At 36.6% G+C, this 15,424-nt stretch overlaps 1 protein-coding gene across 1 annotated transcript in view; it reads right to left on the minus strand.

The window, feature by feature from the left end:
- Positions 1 to 15,424, minus strand: part of ARHGEF9 (Cdc42 guanine nucleotide exchange factor 9) — a 213,991-nt gene that overhangs the window by 11,013 nt on the left and 187,554 nt on the right. Inside the window, exons 8-9 of the mRNA XM_032620875.1 lie at positions 12,133 to 12,376; positions 5,736 to 5,804 (exon numbers count right to left, since the gene is read on the minus strand). Of these exons, the coding sequence (XP_032476766.1) occupies positions 5,736 to 5,804; positions 12,133 to 12,376 (313 nt within the window). The remainder of the gene's footprint in view (positions 1 to 5,735; positions 5,805 to 12,132; positions 12,377 to 15,424) is intronic.

The raw sequence follows: 15,424 nt of genomic DNA on the forward strand, positions 1-15,424 counted from the left end.
TCTAGTCATTATTTATTTAAATGCCCTTTCTTCCCCTTTCTCCCTCTCTTCTTCTGGAACTCCAATATTTTGTAGATTGTTAATCTTAATTTTATCCTATAAGTCACACACGCATACTTCACTCTTTTAGATTCTTTTTTTTTTTTTTCCTACTCTGACTAGTCAAATTCAAATGATCTTTCTTTGACTTCACAGATCCTTTCTGCTGGCTCATCAGGTCTGCTATTGATGCTGTCTACTGTATTTTTCATTTCATACATTGTATTCTTCAGCTCTATAACTTGTTTGGTTCTTTTTATGATTTCTACTCTGTTAAATTTCTTATTTTGTTCATGATGTTTTCCTGATTTTGTTGAATTGTTTCTATTGTAGCTCATTGAGCTTCCTTAAAACAACTATTTTGAATTGTTTATCATGCAAATCACAGATCTCCTGGTCTTTGTGTGTCAGCTTCTGGAAATTATTGCATTCCATTTATGATGTCTTGTTTCCTTGATTTTTCATATTCCTTCTAGTCTTCTGTTGCTGTCACCTCCTCCAGTTTTTATTGACTGGCCTCATCTATACATCCAATCATAGATTATTTGGTCTGGAACTTCTCCACTGGACTCCCAGACTTTTACAAAAAAACTCTCATCTGTTGGTGAAAATCTGTGTTCTTTAGGGAGATGACAGTAGAAAACTATTTTGTCATTTTGAGGATGTTGTCAGTTTTCAAAGGTGGTAAGTGTCAAAAATACAAGTGTTCCAGAGGCCAAACAATTATATGTAGATATTAGGGAGGGAATTTGGGGAGTGCTCATTTTATTTTTTAAATTAAGCTTTTTATTTTGAGATCATTGTAGATTCACTGCAGTTGTAAGAGAAAATATAGAGATATACCTTGCACCCCTTACTCAATTTCTCCAATGATAGCATTTTGCAAAACTATATTACAATATTACAGCTAGGATATTAACATTGTTACAGGATACAGTCAAGAGTCATAACATTTCTAGCATCATAAGGATTACTCGTGTTATTCTTTTATAACCACACTCACTTCTTTCCTTTCCCTACTTCCTCCTTAACCCCTGGCAAGCACTAATATGTTCCCTATTTCCAAATTATATCATCTGAAGAATGTTATATAAATGGAGTTATACCATATGTAACCTTTGGATGTTGGCTTTTCTCAATCAGCATGAATCCTTAGAAATTCTCCCAAGTTGGTTTATGTACCAATAGTTGGCTCCTTTTTATTGATGTGTTATATTCCATGGTATAGATGTACCAGAATCTGCTTAATTACACCCATTGAAAGACATCTACATTGTTTCTAGTTTGGGCTATTATGAAAAAGCTGCTATGGGTATTTGTTTAGAAGTTTTTAAGTGACAATAAGTTTTTGTTTCTCTGGGATAAATGCCCAGATGTGTCATTGCTGGGTCATTTGGTAGTTGTATGTTTTATGTCTTAAGAAACTACCAAACTATTACATAGAATAGTGGCTGTACTGTTTTACATTCTCACAAGCAAGGTATGAATGATTCTGTTTCCATGCAACCTTGTCAACATTTGGTGTTTTCACAATTTTTTTTCTATTTTAGCCTTTGTAATAGATATGTAATGACATCTCATTGTGGTTTTAATTTACATATTTCCAATGATTAATAATGTTGAACATTTTTTCATGTGTGTAACTGATATCCATATATCCTCTTCAGTAAATTATCTGTCTTGCCCATTTTCTAATTGAAGTGTGTAGTTTTGTTTGTTTGTTTTTACTATTGAGTTTTTAAAATTTTATTTATTTATTTATGGCTGTGTTGGGTCTTAGTTTCTGTGCAAGGGCTTTCTATAGTTGCGGCGAGTGGGGGCCACTCTTCATCACAGTGCATGGGCCTCTCACTGTCGTGGCCTCTCTTGTTGTGGAGCACAAGCTCCAGATACACAGGATCAGTAGTTGTGGCTCATGGGCCTAGCTGCTCCGCGACATGTGGGATCTTCCCAGACCAGGGCTCAAACTCGTGTCCCTTGCATTGGCATGCAGATTATCAACGACTGTGCCACCAGGGAAGCCCTTACTATTGAGGTTTGAGAGTTCTTTATATATTCTAGATACCAATGTTTTGTCAGATACGTGGTTCGCTAATATATTCCCTAGCCTGTAGCTTGTTTTTTCATCCTCTTTACATGGTCTTTCATGGGGCAAAATTTTCTATTTTGATGAGGTCAATTTTTTATGTTATAGTTCAAGCTTTTGGTGTCAGTTCTAAGAACTTCTTTGCCTAGACCTAAATCCTGATGATCTTCTCCTACTGTTTTCTAAAAGTTTTGCAGCTTTAAATTTCAGTTCATTATCTATTTTGAGTTAATTTTTATAGGTTGTGAAATTAGGTTGAGATTATTTTTACTTTTGGCCTGTGGAAGCCCAATTGCTTCAGTGCCATTTGTTTAAAAGGCATCCTTCCTCCACTGAGTTGCTTTTGTACCTTTGTGAAAAATCAGTTGGGCATATTTGTGTAGGTCTGTTTTTGGTTTCTCTATTCTGTTCCATTGATCTAACATGTCTATCCCTCTATGAACACCAAACTGTCTTGGTTATTGTAGCTATATAATTAGTTTTCAAATCAGGGTAGAATTATTATTCAAACTTTATTCTATTTCAAGTTTATTTTAGTTATTCTGGGGTACTCATTTGATTTTGAGCTGGCCCTAAAGCCTCTGGAGATTGGGACTGTACTCATGGCCCTAGGGAGCTCCATGATGACAAACTGAAATGGGTTGATGAACCAGGAATTAGCAACCAACTCCCAAGAAGTTATATATCAATTCTTAAAAACAATGCAGTGTAAAAAGGTAAATGTAAAGTGAAAAGGCCTCCCTTGGAGCTAGGCTCTGTCCTCTCTGCTTTTCTTCCAGCCAGGCTTCCCCTTCTCCAGAAGAGTAGACTGAGTTAATAAGGTCCCATGGCATTACAGATTGTGTTGGAATCTGTATTACATCTGAACTAGAGAAATCCTAACAACAATGCTCCCCATCACTTCCAGGAAGGGGTTATTGGAAGGATTAAGAAAGCTGGCTTTCTCAGGTGTCTGAGAGAACTCCCTTCTTGCTCTTCCTATGTATATGATAAAACTATTGAACTACTAAGCTGTACAATCACTTCTACATATGTAGTGCCCTTGAGTCTCAAAATATATCAGTTACCACAGCCCTGGACTAGGAGAGCCTTGAAAACTCGAAATAGAAATAAAGGAATCAATTTTTAGAAATTCTGTGAAGTTTGAGACTAGATAAGTTTCTTTGAAGACTTCAGGATTGCTATTAAACATGGAAAGCTGTTTAGGTGAACCATTGTTTAAATATTGGGAGACAAGAGAGGACATGCAAGGGATAGCCTTGAGACAAGGCAGAGAAGGAACCTGACACAAAGGTTTGGTATGAGCGAGTAGGACTCTTTTCTAGTTCGTTGCTTTGTGCATGTTCCTCTGCTTTATGGTTTCTCAGTGAAAAGATAAGCCAGTCTCAGATAGACTTGAGGGAACTTGGGCTGAAGTAAAGGAACACCATCCCATCATGAAGGTTAGTGTGGTAGGGACAGTGGAGGAATTCAGAGTGAGAGAAGCTCAGAAGGTGAGAGCCTCCAGGAGACAGAGGTGGGCCAGTAGGACAGTAACCACTTTGTAACCTGAGGACTGTCCAGGTGGCTGGGGCTCATATCTCTAAGGAAGAAGCACATTCTCTCAAAGGATTCTACTATTCATACAGATCATAGACTTACTGTTATAACTCCAGATTACTTTCTAAACTGTCATGTTTTCATGCCTAAGAAGTTAGAAGTGGTTGCCTTTAATTCCCTATCTAAAGTGAATCATATTTCCATGATGAGGGAAAGTGCCAGTGAGGGCCTTCCAAGAGTAAGAAGCAACAAACAGTTAGAAGGAAGGCCAATGTCTAGCCAGAGGCCCAAGCCAGGTGCACTCCTCAATTGGAAATCAGATCTTCACAGGCACTCAGCCTCCTCAATGAAAAGGAACCTCATTAGGAATAATTAAGGGTGCTTTATGTGGCTGCTAGAATTTCAGGCAACTTGAATCTGATCATTTTATATGGTGACTCATTCTGAACCAAACAGCCCTTTAAAAGAGCACAAGGGAGGACCTAGGGAAAGTGAAGTCTCATTAAGAGTTATGTACCAAAATGTTCATTGCAGCTCTATTTACAATAGCCCAGAGATGGAAACAACCTAAGTGCCCATCATCAGATGAATGGATAAAGAAGATATGGCACATATATACAATGGAATATTACTCAGCCATAAAAATAAATGAAATTGAGCTATTTGTAATGAGGTGGATAGACCTAGAGTCTGTCATACAGAGTGAAGTAAGTCAGAAAGAGAAAGACAAATACCGTATGCTAACACATATATATGGAATTTAAGAAAAAAAATGTCATGAAGACCCTAGGGGTAAGACAGGAATTAAAGACACAGACCTACTGGAGAACAGACTTGAGGATATGGGGGCGGGGAAGGGTGAGTTGTGACAAAGCAAGAAAGAGGCATGGACATATATACACTACCAAACGTAAGGTAGATAGCTAGTGGGAAGCAGCCACATAGCACAGGGAGATCAGCTCAGTGCTTTGTGACTGCCTGGAGGGATAGGGAGGGTGGGATGGAGGGAGATGCAAGAGGGAAGAGATATGGGAACATATGTATATGTATAACTGATTCACTTTGTTATAAAGCAGAAACTAACACACCATTGTAAAGCAATTATACCCCAATAAAGATGTTAAAAAAAAAATTGCCTACCCTCGGGACAATGATAGTGGCTGTCAGTAATAGAAAGAGCTGTCAGTAATTGAGGCAAGACAAAAAAGTGAGCTGTGCTTTCCCATCATGGAGGATCATCAGAACCCTGAGACGGAGAGGAGAGATCAGAGGACTTGGAGTCAAGCTGACTTAAGTTCAGAGTCACTTTATCCCAAAGATCCTCAGTTTCTTCATCTGGAAAACGGGGCTAATAATGCCTACTTTTTCAGGGGTACCATAAAAATGAAATGAAGGAACTTATATAGAATGACTGGTACTGAATAAGTTCTCGAAAAAAAGAAGGGATAGTTCCTAGCTTTTGTTTAATTAAGCATTTTAATTTTTTCTAGTTCAGGAAAATGAGAAAATAAAGCTTCATTTCATATTCAGATTGATCCCCAAGGTATTTTTCTTTTTTAAATACTTTATGGTCCAAAAAGAGAATAACTATCTGAATCTTCTGTCTAGGTTCAGTTTGAAGTTGTCCATTCTGATTTGGGGTTCCTGATTTCACAAATGCTCCCAAACCAATGAAAGAATTGTTATGCACATAACCCTAATATATTTAGACATATTAATAAATTCTACAAATTTACTATTGTCCAACTGTGTCTAAATTGTTAGTAAAGTTTAGTTTCTCTCTTTTATTTAAGTGAAAATAAAGGAAACAGAGGTTCTATTTTTACCTGTACCCAATGCGCTATCTTTGGACATGACTGCCTTAAATTATTCACTCCTAAACCTTAAGTCTTTTAAGACCATTTGCCAACTGTCATCAGGGACACCTGGGTATCTGTTCATTTCCCACTACCCCAAGTGAACTTTAGCATGGAAACAAGCCTAGGAATATGCAAGCACATAGCCTATGGCTTCTCAGTCTCACAACGAGAGTGGGTGAGGTCAGGGAGTTTGTAGTTAAAGGCAGTTTTACCTTTTTGTTTCGGGACTTTTCTCACAGTCATTGCAGCCTGCCTCTTCTGATTTTCAGAAATTTCAAAGCCTATAACATAAAAAATACATGACTTTGTTAGGAGAAACATAGACCTTTCTTAAATGTATAAATTAGTACAACTTTTCTGGAAGAGTAATTTTGCCAAGATATATCAGAAGTTTTGAAAAGCAGAAAAAGGAAAGTGGTCAGAATCTTGGACAAAGACTTACAACAATGCATTTCAATGTATAGAAGGGCAAAAAAGTGAGATCATGAGTTAAGAGGCTGTTAAATGGAGAATGGTTGAATAAAATATAGTATAAAGTGGAAAAATATTTCACAACCAAAAGCAAAAACACAAAGAAAAGGAAAAAAAATGAGTCAAAGATAAGTGATTACAACAGAAAATGTATAGAGACTTAATGAAACTTTCAGGAGAAAAAAAAATTTGAATGGCACAAAGTAAGTAATTAATGAAATAACCAAGATGTCTGTGCAAGTTCTTTGTGAATTTTTTAATTGAGTTACTTGGTTTTTGGCTAATTGAGTTGTAGGAGATCCTTATATATTTTGGAAATTATCAGATATATGGTTTGCAAATATTTTCTCCCATTTAATAGGTTGTCTTTTGTTCTGTTGTTTCTTTCCTTTGCTGTGCATAAGCTTTTTCGTTGTAGGTAGTCCCACTTGTCTATTTTTGCTTTGCTGTCCATGTTTTTGGTGTCATATCCAAGAAATCATTGCCAAAGAACAATGTCAAGAAGTATTTCTCCAATGTTTTCTTCTAGTATTTTTACAGTTTCCAATCATATGTTTAAGCCTTCAGTTCACTTTGAACTGATTTTCATGTATGGTATAAGGTAGGAGTTCAATTTCATTCTTTTGCATGTGGATATCCAGTTTTCACACCATTCATTGAAAAACTATCCTTTCCCAATTGTGTATTCTTGGGACCCTTGTTGAAGATATGTTGAATATATACATGTAGGTTTATTTCTGAGCTCCCTATCCTATTCCATTGGTCTATATGTCTGTCTTTATGCCAGCACCATACTGTTTTAATTACTGTAGCTTTGTAATATATTTAGAATCAGGAATTGTGATGCCTCCAGCTTTGTTCTTCTCTCTCATGGGTGTATTGTGGATCCCTGTGAATTTTAGGATTGTCCTTTTTTTCAGTTTCTGTAAAAACTGTCATTGGAGTTTTAATAGGATCATATTGAGTCTACAGATGGCTTTCAGTAAAATGGATATTTTATCAACATTGTCTTCTGTTCCATGAACACAGAATGTCTATTTATTTGTGTCTTCTTTAATTTCTTTCAGCAATATTCTGTAGTTTTCCATGTACCAGTCTTTTACCTCCTTGGTTAAGTTTATTCCTAAGTATTATATTCTTTCTGATGCAACTGTAAATGGGATTGTTTGCTTAATTTCTTTTTCAGAGAGGTTGTTGTTAGTGTATAGAAACACAACTTCTTTTTTGTGTTGACTTTGTATCCTACTAATTTACTGAATTCATTTATCAGATGTAAGAGCTTTTGGTGGAGTCTTTAGGGTTTTCTATACATGAGATGATGTCATCTGGAAACAGGAATAATTTTACTTCTTCCTTCCTGATTTGGAGGCATTAATTAATTAATTAAGCCTAATTGCTCTAGCTAGGACTTCCACTACTATTTTGGCTGGAAGTGTTGAAACTGGGCATCCTTCTTGTACCTGATCTTAGAGAAAAAGCTTTCAGCTTCTCCCCATTAACTATGATGTTAGCTGTGAGCCTTCCATACATGGCCTTTATTATGTTGAGGTAAATTCCTTCCATACCTTGATAGTTTTTATCATAAAAGGGTGTTGAATTGTGTCAAATGATTTTTCTGCCTCTATAGAGATGATCGTGTGATTTTTTTCCTTCATTTTGTTAGTGTGGTGTATCACATTAATTGATTTACATATATTGAACAATCCTTGTATCCCAGGGATAAATCCCACTTGGTCATGGTGTATGATCCTTTTATTGTACTGTTGAATTTTGTTTACTAGTGTTTTATTGAGGATTTTCCCATGTATTTTGTTAGGGATATTGGCCTGCAGTTTACTTTTCTTTTAGTGGAAGTCTTAATGTTGTTAAATGCCCATTCACATCCAAAGTCATCTACAGATTCAATGCAATCCAATCAAAACCCCAATGGCATTTTTTTAAAGAAACAGAAAAATCAATCCTAGAATTCATGTGGAAACACAAAAGACCCATAATAGCTAAAGCAATCTTGAGGGAGAAGAACAAAGCTGGAGGCATCACAATTCCTGTTTCAAAATATACTATGAAGCTACAGTAATTAAAACAGTATGGTGCTGGCATAAAGACAGACATATAGACCAATTGAACATGAGGGAGAGCCCAGAAGAAACCCACACATATACAGTCAACATATCTTTGACAAGGCTGCCAAGAGTACACAATGGGGAAAATATAGTTTACTTAACAAATGGTTGTGTGAAAACTGGATATCCACATGAAAAGGAACGAAATTGAACTTCTACCTTACACCATACATGAATATCAATGCAAAGTGCACTGAAGACTTAAATGTATGACTTGAAACTGTAAAACTCCTAGAAGAAAAGAGGGAAAAATCTTCTTGACAATGATGTCTTGGATATGATACCAAAAGCATAGGCAACAAAGCAAAAGTAGAAAAATAGGACTACATCAAACTAAAATGTTTCAGCACAGCAAAGGAAAGAAACAACAGATTAAAAATGCAATCTATGCAATGGGAGAAAATATTTGCAAACCATATATCTGATAAGGGGTTAATTTCCAAAATATATAAGAAACTTCTATACTCAATAGCAAAAAAACAAATAACTTGATTAAAAATAATGGGCAAAGGACTTGCATAGACATGTACTCAAATAAGTCATATAAATGGCCAACAGGTATATAAAAAAGGACATCACTAATCATCAGGGAAATGCAAATCTAAACCATAATAAAATATCACCTCACTCCTGTTTAGAGAGCTATTATCAAAGAAACAAAAGATAATAAGTATTGGCAGGAATGTGGAGAAACTGGAACCACAGTAAACTGTTGGGAATTAAAATGATTTAGTCATTATGGAAAACATTATGGAGGTTCCTCATAAAATTAAAAATAGAACTAACATATGATCCAGTAACCCACTTCTTGGTATATATCCAAAATAACTGAAATCAGGATCTTGAAGAGATATCAGTACTCTTAGCTTCATTGCAGCATTATTCCCAATTGCCATGATATGGAAACAATCTAAATGTCTGAGGATGGATAAAGGGATAAAGAAAATGTGGTATGTATTTTTGTATACACACACACACACACACACACACACACACACACACACACAGAGGAATATTATTCAGCCCTAAAAAGGAAGGGAATTCTGCCATATGTGACAACATGGACGAATCTGGAGGACATTTGCTAATTAAAATAATGCCGTCACAGAAGGACAAATCCTGTATTTGTATGAATATGAAGTATCTAAACTAGTCAAACTCATAGATACAGAGAGCAGAATGGTGATTCTAGAGGCTGGAAGGAGGGAAAAATGGGAAGCTACTTTTCTATAGCTATAAAGTTCCATTTACACAAGATATGAATAAGTCCTAGAGACTTGTTGTACAACAATGAGCCTATGGCTAACATTACTATATTGTGCCCTTAAAAATTTGTGAAAAGTATAGAGCTCATGGTAAGTGTTTTTGCCACTTAAAAAAAAAAAAACAAGAAAGGCTGAGGTCTCCCCCAAGAGAAGAAATTTTGTCTCACAGCTTCAGACTTACAAGCCCTATAGATGACAGCTTTGGCCTATCCCCATGAGTTCAAGCCTGCCCATGATCTTTGATTCCTGACTGCCTTGGAGTTGCTTAGCCAGGCTTCACAATCACATAAGGCAATTCCTTATAATAAATCTCTTAATAATAATGCATCTCCTATTGGTTATGCTTCTCTTGTTGAACCCTGACTGATACAATGAGTTATATTAGATTCTGTATTCTTCAACTGGAGAGTTACTTATGATAAATTATGTTTGAAAAAGCAAGTTACAGAGTAATATGTATAAAAAAAAAGCAAGTTGAAAAAGCAAGTTAAAGAAAAAGCAAGTTACAGAGTAATATGTATAATATAATGTATAGTATAATATAATTTTTCTAAAAAAAATAAAGTCTTATGTGTATATATGTTTATATGAGCTTAAGATTAGTACAGAAAGAGGCACACCTAATTAATACTGATTATCTCACACAGCTTAGGAGCAACAGAGAAGGAAAAAGAGTGCTAAACTTTATTACATTTCCATATGTGTTTAAACATTTATTATGACCATGTATTTATTTTATAATTAAAAAATAAAAAACAAAAATTATGGTAAATCCATATGACAACCATAAAACATAATAATTAAAATAGTAAATGATTTAGAGAAATGATAATGATATAATTTTTAGTGAAAAATAAGGACATAAAATTATATCTATCCATCAAGAAGTGGCAGAAGTTGAAGGAGACAGATATAAAGATTCAGCCACCCTAGTTTTTTTTTGTTGTTGTTTTTAGACACATAGAAAAAAAAAGATGGGAAGGAAATATATCAAAATGTTTACAAAAGTTATCTCTGGGTAGTATGTTCATGTGTGATTTTTAGTTTTTTTCTTGTATTTTTTGTGTTTCTTTCCCCAAAATTGCTTACAATGAAAATGATTTACTGTTATAATCAGACCAAAAACCTTAATATTTTTAAAAAGATGAACATAAGCTGTCAGGAAGTAATTTCTGGAAGATTTTATATTGTGTGGGAACCAGAGGGAATGGTATGAATCTTCAAACTGATCTAGGGTTTGCCAAAAGCACACTAAGGCAATTCCTCTAATAGCACTAACAACCTAGACAGGGTCAGAAGTTGCTGGCTCCTGCCATTGGGAGAAGCAGCCAGTAGCATTTCTGTAATGATTCCACATTATGTCCCAAAGCAGTGCCCATAGACTGAAAGCAAATTGACTCCAATGGGACTTAAAGTGAATTATCAATATGCACTCTACCCTAAACCTGAGAAGACTAGGATAAGACTAAGCAGTGTCTTTCTGATTATCCTTCCTTGCCTCTGGACCATTTCAATCGTTAACACTTCAGATAGGAGAATACATTTGCACCAGGACTCAAATGGTAGGCCCATTTTTCTAGAGGCAGTTTCTACCAACTTGAACATACAGGTGTTTTAAGGTATAATTCTCCTCCCTTATAAGTGAGTCAAAACCAGAAATTCTTGTGTCTTCTCATGAAATTTCAATGCCTGGCTGTTTGGTATTTTTATGCCAGAAAGGCAGGACGATGAGTAAGAGACCAGATAGTACTTTGTAAACCACAAAGCTAAAGCCTAAATCCCACAGTTGGAAAGCAGCATAAAAAGTATCTCTACCAGCTATATTCCCTTTGGAAAGGAAAACAACTTATTTCAAGCCAAAGAGTATAGTTTAGTATGATGCTAAATCGTGCAAGTGGTCATGGTTTTAGACCCTGTTATATTTTCTATAATTTACTTTAAAAGACTTTCATAAAGAGTGCATGATATATACATGCACATTAATTTTAATCTATATTCTAGGGACATTTAGTTAACATCTAAAATGCCCTAATCTGGAATATACACTCAAGAGGAGCAGTTCAGTCACCTTAATGCAGGAGGCCTAATTAGCCTAATACATGTTAAAAATGAATTTTCACTGATAAAAAAAGAATGCTGTGCAAGATGTGCCCTGGCCACAAAAGTCTTACAGACACTTTAGCCCTCACAAGAACTAAGTATAAGAATTCAGTGAACCCTACAACCTATACATACACGTCAGAAGGAAGCCTGAAGTTTAAGATTGAAAATGGGTACTATATTTTGGCCCTTGTCAGAGGATTTTGTCACTAGACTCTGACTAGGAACTTAGCTGAATCCTATATGTTACCAAATCTGCCTCGACTAACCTAACCTTTTTACAGAAGATGCTGTTTGTTATGTATCTAAGGAGTTGGGACTTCACTGAAAATACAGAACAGGCTCTATGACTGCTTTTGTGTTTGTTTGCTAATAAATTTTTGTATGTTTGGGAGAATCGAGCCTGAGGTTTTATTTCAGTGTAATAATCTTATCTAGTAATGAGAATGTAGGGGAGACCAACCTCTATCACTTAACCTTGACTAATAGAAACTATTGGTATCTACCAAAAATAACCTAATAATAGGGGACCACCAAAGTGGATTAGGTTAGTCTGCAACAAAAATCTTCTCTGCCTCTGAAAAAATGAAAACTAATTTAACTCACTATATTCTTCATAGCCATATTCTTTCTCCTCTCAGGTCACTTACCGATTTTTTCATCTTCCTGCACCATTTTCCTCTCTTCTCTGAAAGCCCTGAGCCAGCGTATCTTCTCCTCCAACTTCTTGGCAAAGAATAGGTGAATCTCCTCAGTTTCCTTGTTATGAAGCTTGAAGGCATTTTTCATGCTGACATTGAAGTCATCATCTCTGCCATCTTCAATGTCAACTACCTCATATTTATCCATATCAATGCGGCCTTTGTAGTACAGGATGTCTCTCCGGATCAGGTCCTAGGTAGGAAGAAAGAGAAGGCTTTTTGTTGAAGGTATGTGGAGAGTGGGTACCAGGAGACTCGGCACATGGGCGTAGCAGGATGCTAACGTTGCCATCGTTCTGGAGTATCAATGAGGGGTGGTTTGGTCTAAATTTGGGCAGGTTAGCTTAGTGTATGACACTAATAGTTGGTTAACTAGATGCTCTTAGAGAAAGCCTCTGGCCTACATCCATAGAGTTTGTCTCAGACCTCAGCCTAAATCCATGTATGTGTTTGCAAGACTGCTGATGGGAAGTAGGAAGCAGTAAGTCACACAAGCACAGTTAGCAAGGGCTTTTCCTCTTTCACAATATTTGCAAGCCTTCCAGAAGTATGAAATGAATTGGTTGGTTGCGTGCAGTATACTCAGGAATCCAAGCAAGCCAATGAGACTTACATATCAGAGGGGAGATGAGTGATAATAGTAGCTAGGTGGCCACAGGCTGCTGGCCAGGAAAGATTACTTAGGGAAGGTTGAACATTTAGCACTCTGGGGAGTTTTGGAGAAGGCCTAGTCTAGCAGGAGAAATGGGGGGAAAGTGAATATAAAGCTTCATCTATTGGCATGAATGAATCTCACAAATCTTATTCTGTGAGAAAAATAAAAGTTGTAGTTGGATACAAATAGTATATTTCCTATCTGTTATGATTTTTGTTTTGTTCTTGGGTACACAGAATTGAATCCCAATTCTCAGTCCATGAGACACTCATCATTACTCAATGCATAGTGCTCTGATTTCTCTATTTATTTACTTACTTACTTTTAATGATGTATTAACTTTCGGTGAACCCACTGCTCATTCCAAAAGCTACGACGCCAAGGCAACCTCCATATTGAATCACATGCTCATCATTCCCCTGGTTTCTTTTCTATATAGCTTTATCTCATCTATATCTATTCCATTTATATAAGGTTTAAAAACATACAAAACAATGCCATCTAATGTTTAGGCATACATACATATGTACAATAATTATGTAAAAATATACAACAATGATACATGCCAAATTCAAGAGAGTACAGAGAGGAGAATGGGGACAAGTGAGAAAGAAGGAAAAGGAATGGAAAAAAAGAGGGAGAGGATAAAGACTGTATTTGTAATGATTTATTTCTTAAGTTGGATAGTAAGTGTTCATTATATTGTTTTTATATCTTTTTGAATATCAAGAATTTCATAAGTTAAAAAAAGAAAAACAGAGGGGTGGATGAAATGAACTGTGGGTCTGTGGAATGTAAGGTCTGATAAGTAACTGTCTCACAATGGTCTTTCAGCCCCATCTCCTCTCAGCACTGCCCTCAGCTTCCCTTGAAAACACACCTACTGCTGCATGTGATGTGGCTGAGTCTGTCCAAGGAGGGCCCCAGTGAGCCCTGCTCTGACAGATGTCTTCTACTAGTAGCAGGGGCCCTTTCTGGCCAACTCTCCCTCCTCTCTACTTATATTTGGCCTTCTAGACTATCTGATAGAGTCAGAAATGTTCATTAATTTTAGTACCATTACATGGTCTGGTTAAACTATTCCCATTTTACTGAATTGTCTGACGTGCCTCACAGTTCGCAGCTGCAGGCTACCTGCAAAGAATTTGCCTTTGGCCACTCACATTCCCAGTCCTAACTCTTCACACTGCATGGTAAACTCCACTTTTCTGTAGGGCTGGGGAAGGCTGTCTTTAAGGATTCCCAGCATAGCTCTATCAATCTCAAAGCCCCAGGCTGGGAAATACAGGTGCTGATAAATTGCTTTGCAAAAAATAACAATCATGGTGTTCTTCTTCCTTTCATAGTGATTATGTATATAAATAGGCTTTCGAGTACAGATGGGTTCTGATCTGTTGGGTAACCTTGGCATCAAGTTTATAGGAGAGAGAGTTCTGCTGTATGGAGTGGGACAATGTAGCTCCAAGCTTGTTTCAGAGCCTGGATTCCTTTCACCATGCTCAAAGTGGACAAGCTCAGTCCTGCCAAAAGGATGTGGTGGCGCCCATGCACTGACTTCCATAATCCCCAGGAACACTTTGTGAAACATATGCATAAAAAGTAGGCCCTGTCAGGCTAATATAACTACAAAAGCAGAACAAGCTGAGGAGAATGGATCAATGTAAACTACTTTGATCTTGTAAAGTCTTGAAACCTGCCTTACAATACATAATACAAATACACACAGACCTGGACCACACAGCTAATAGGTGGGTGTCCACCTGGCTAGAACATGGGCAGGCTCAACCTCCCTCTATTCCTAACTTCAGCCTGCAGCTTCCTTTCCCTCTGAGTTGGAACGTCATAATCATTGTTAGCCTTCAAAATCCTTACTAGTTTCCAAAAATGGAAAGAATGTATACAATCTCGGAGCTAAATTTAAAGCATCAACTGAACCTCCTATTGTTTCTTTAGGTATTTATCGATAATAAGGAAAGAGAAAGAATTCAATGTTTGTGGCATGGGAGCAGGGCTAGAAGGATGTGTCATTAAAATTCTCCCTTTGCCTGCTCTTTCTGGCTCCCCAGAGCGTTGAATGTGAGTTTTCAGGCATCAGATTAGTCATAAAGCCAAGTGTAGAAATGTGATAGGAATGATTAAGAACGATCCACTGTTCAGAAAATCCAACCAGAAAGGGTAGCTAAGGCCACCAAGTAGCATGGAATGGTGGAAATAACATGAGTTAGAGCCTGAAGTTCTGAGTTTGAATCCTAGCTGCTTAACCTACTAGCTGTGTTGTACTGGGCAAATGAATTAACCTCACTGAGCCTCGATTTCCTCAACTATAAAACTAAGAGAGTCATTCTCACCTTGTAAAATTGTAAAGCTCAAATCTAAACATGCAGTTTCCAGGTCATGAGGCCAGCCTTGTCTGATAAACATGGTGCTGAGCTTTCTTTCTTCTAGATCAGTGTTTCATAGCTCTTTAAAACTCCTTTTGATAAATCTAAAAATCCCACTGCCTCCTTTAATTCATTTAAACTTTCAAAATAAGTTAAATATTGTGACTGAAAAAAAACAAAGCAAAAGTAATTCTGAATATTTTAA

This window comes from Phocoena sinus, chromosome X, assembly GCF_008692025.1.
Source record: "Phocoena sinus isolate mPhoSin1 chromosome X, mPhoSin1.pri, whole genome shotgun sequence".
Classification (NCBI taxonomy): Eukaryota; Metazoa; Chordata; class Mammalia; order Artiodactyla; family Phocoenidae; genus Phocoena; species Phocoena sinus.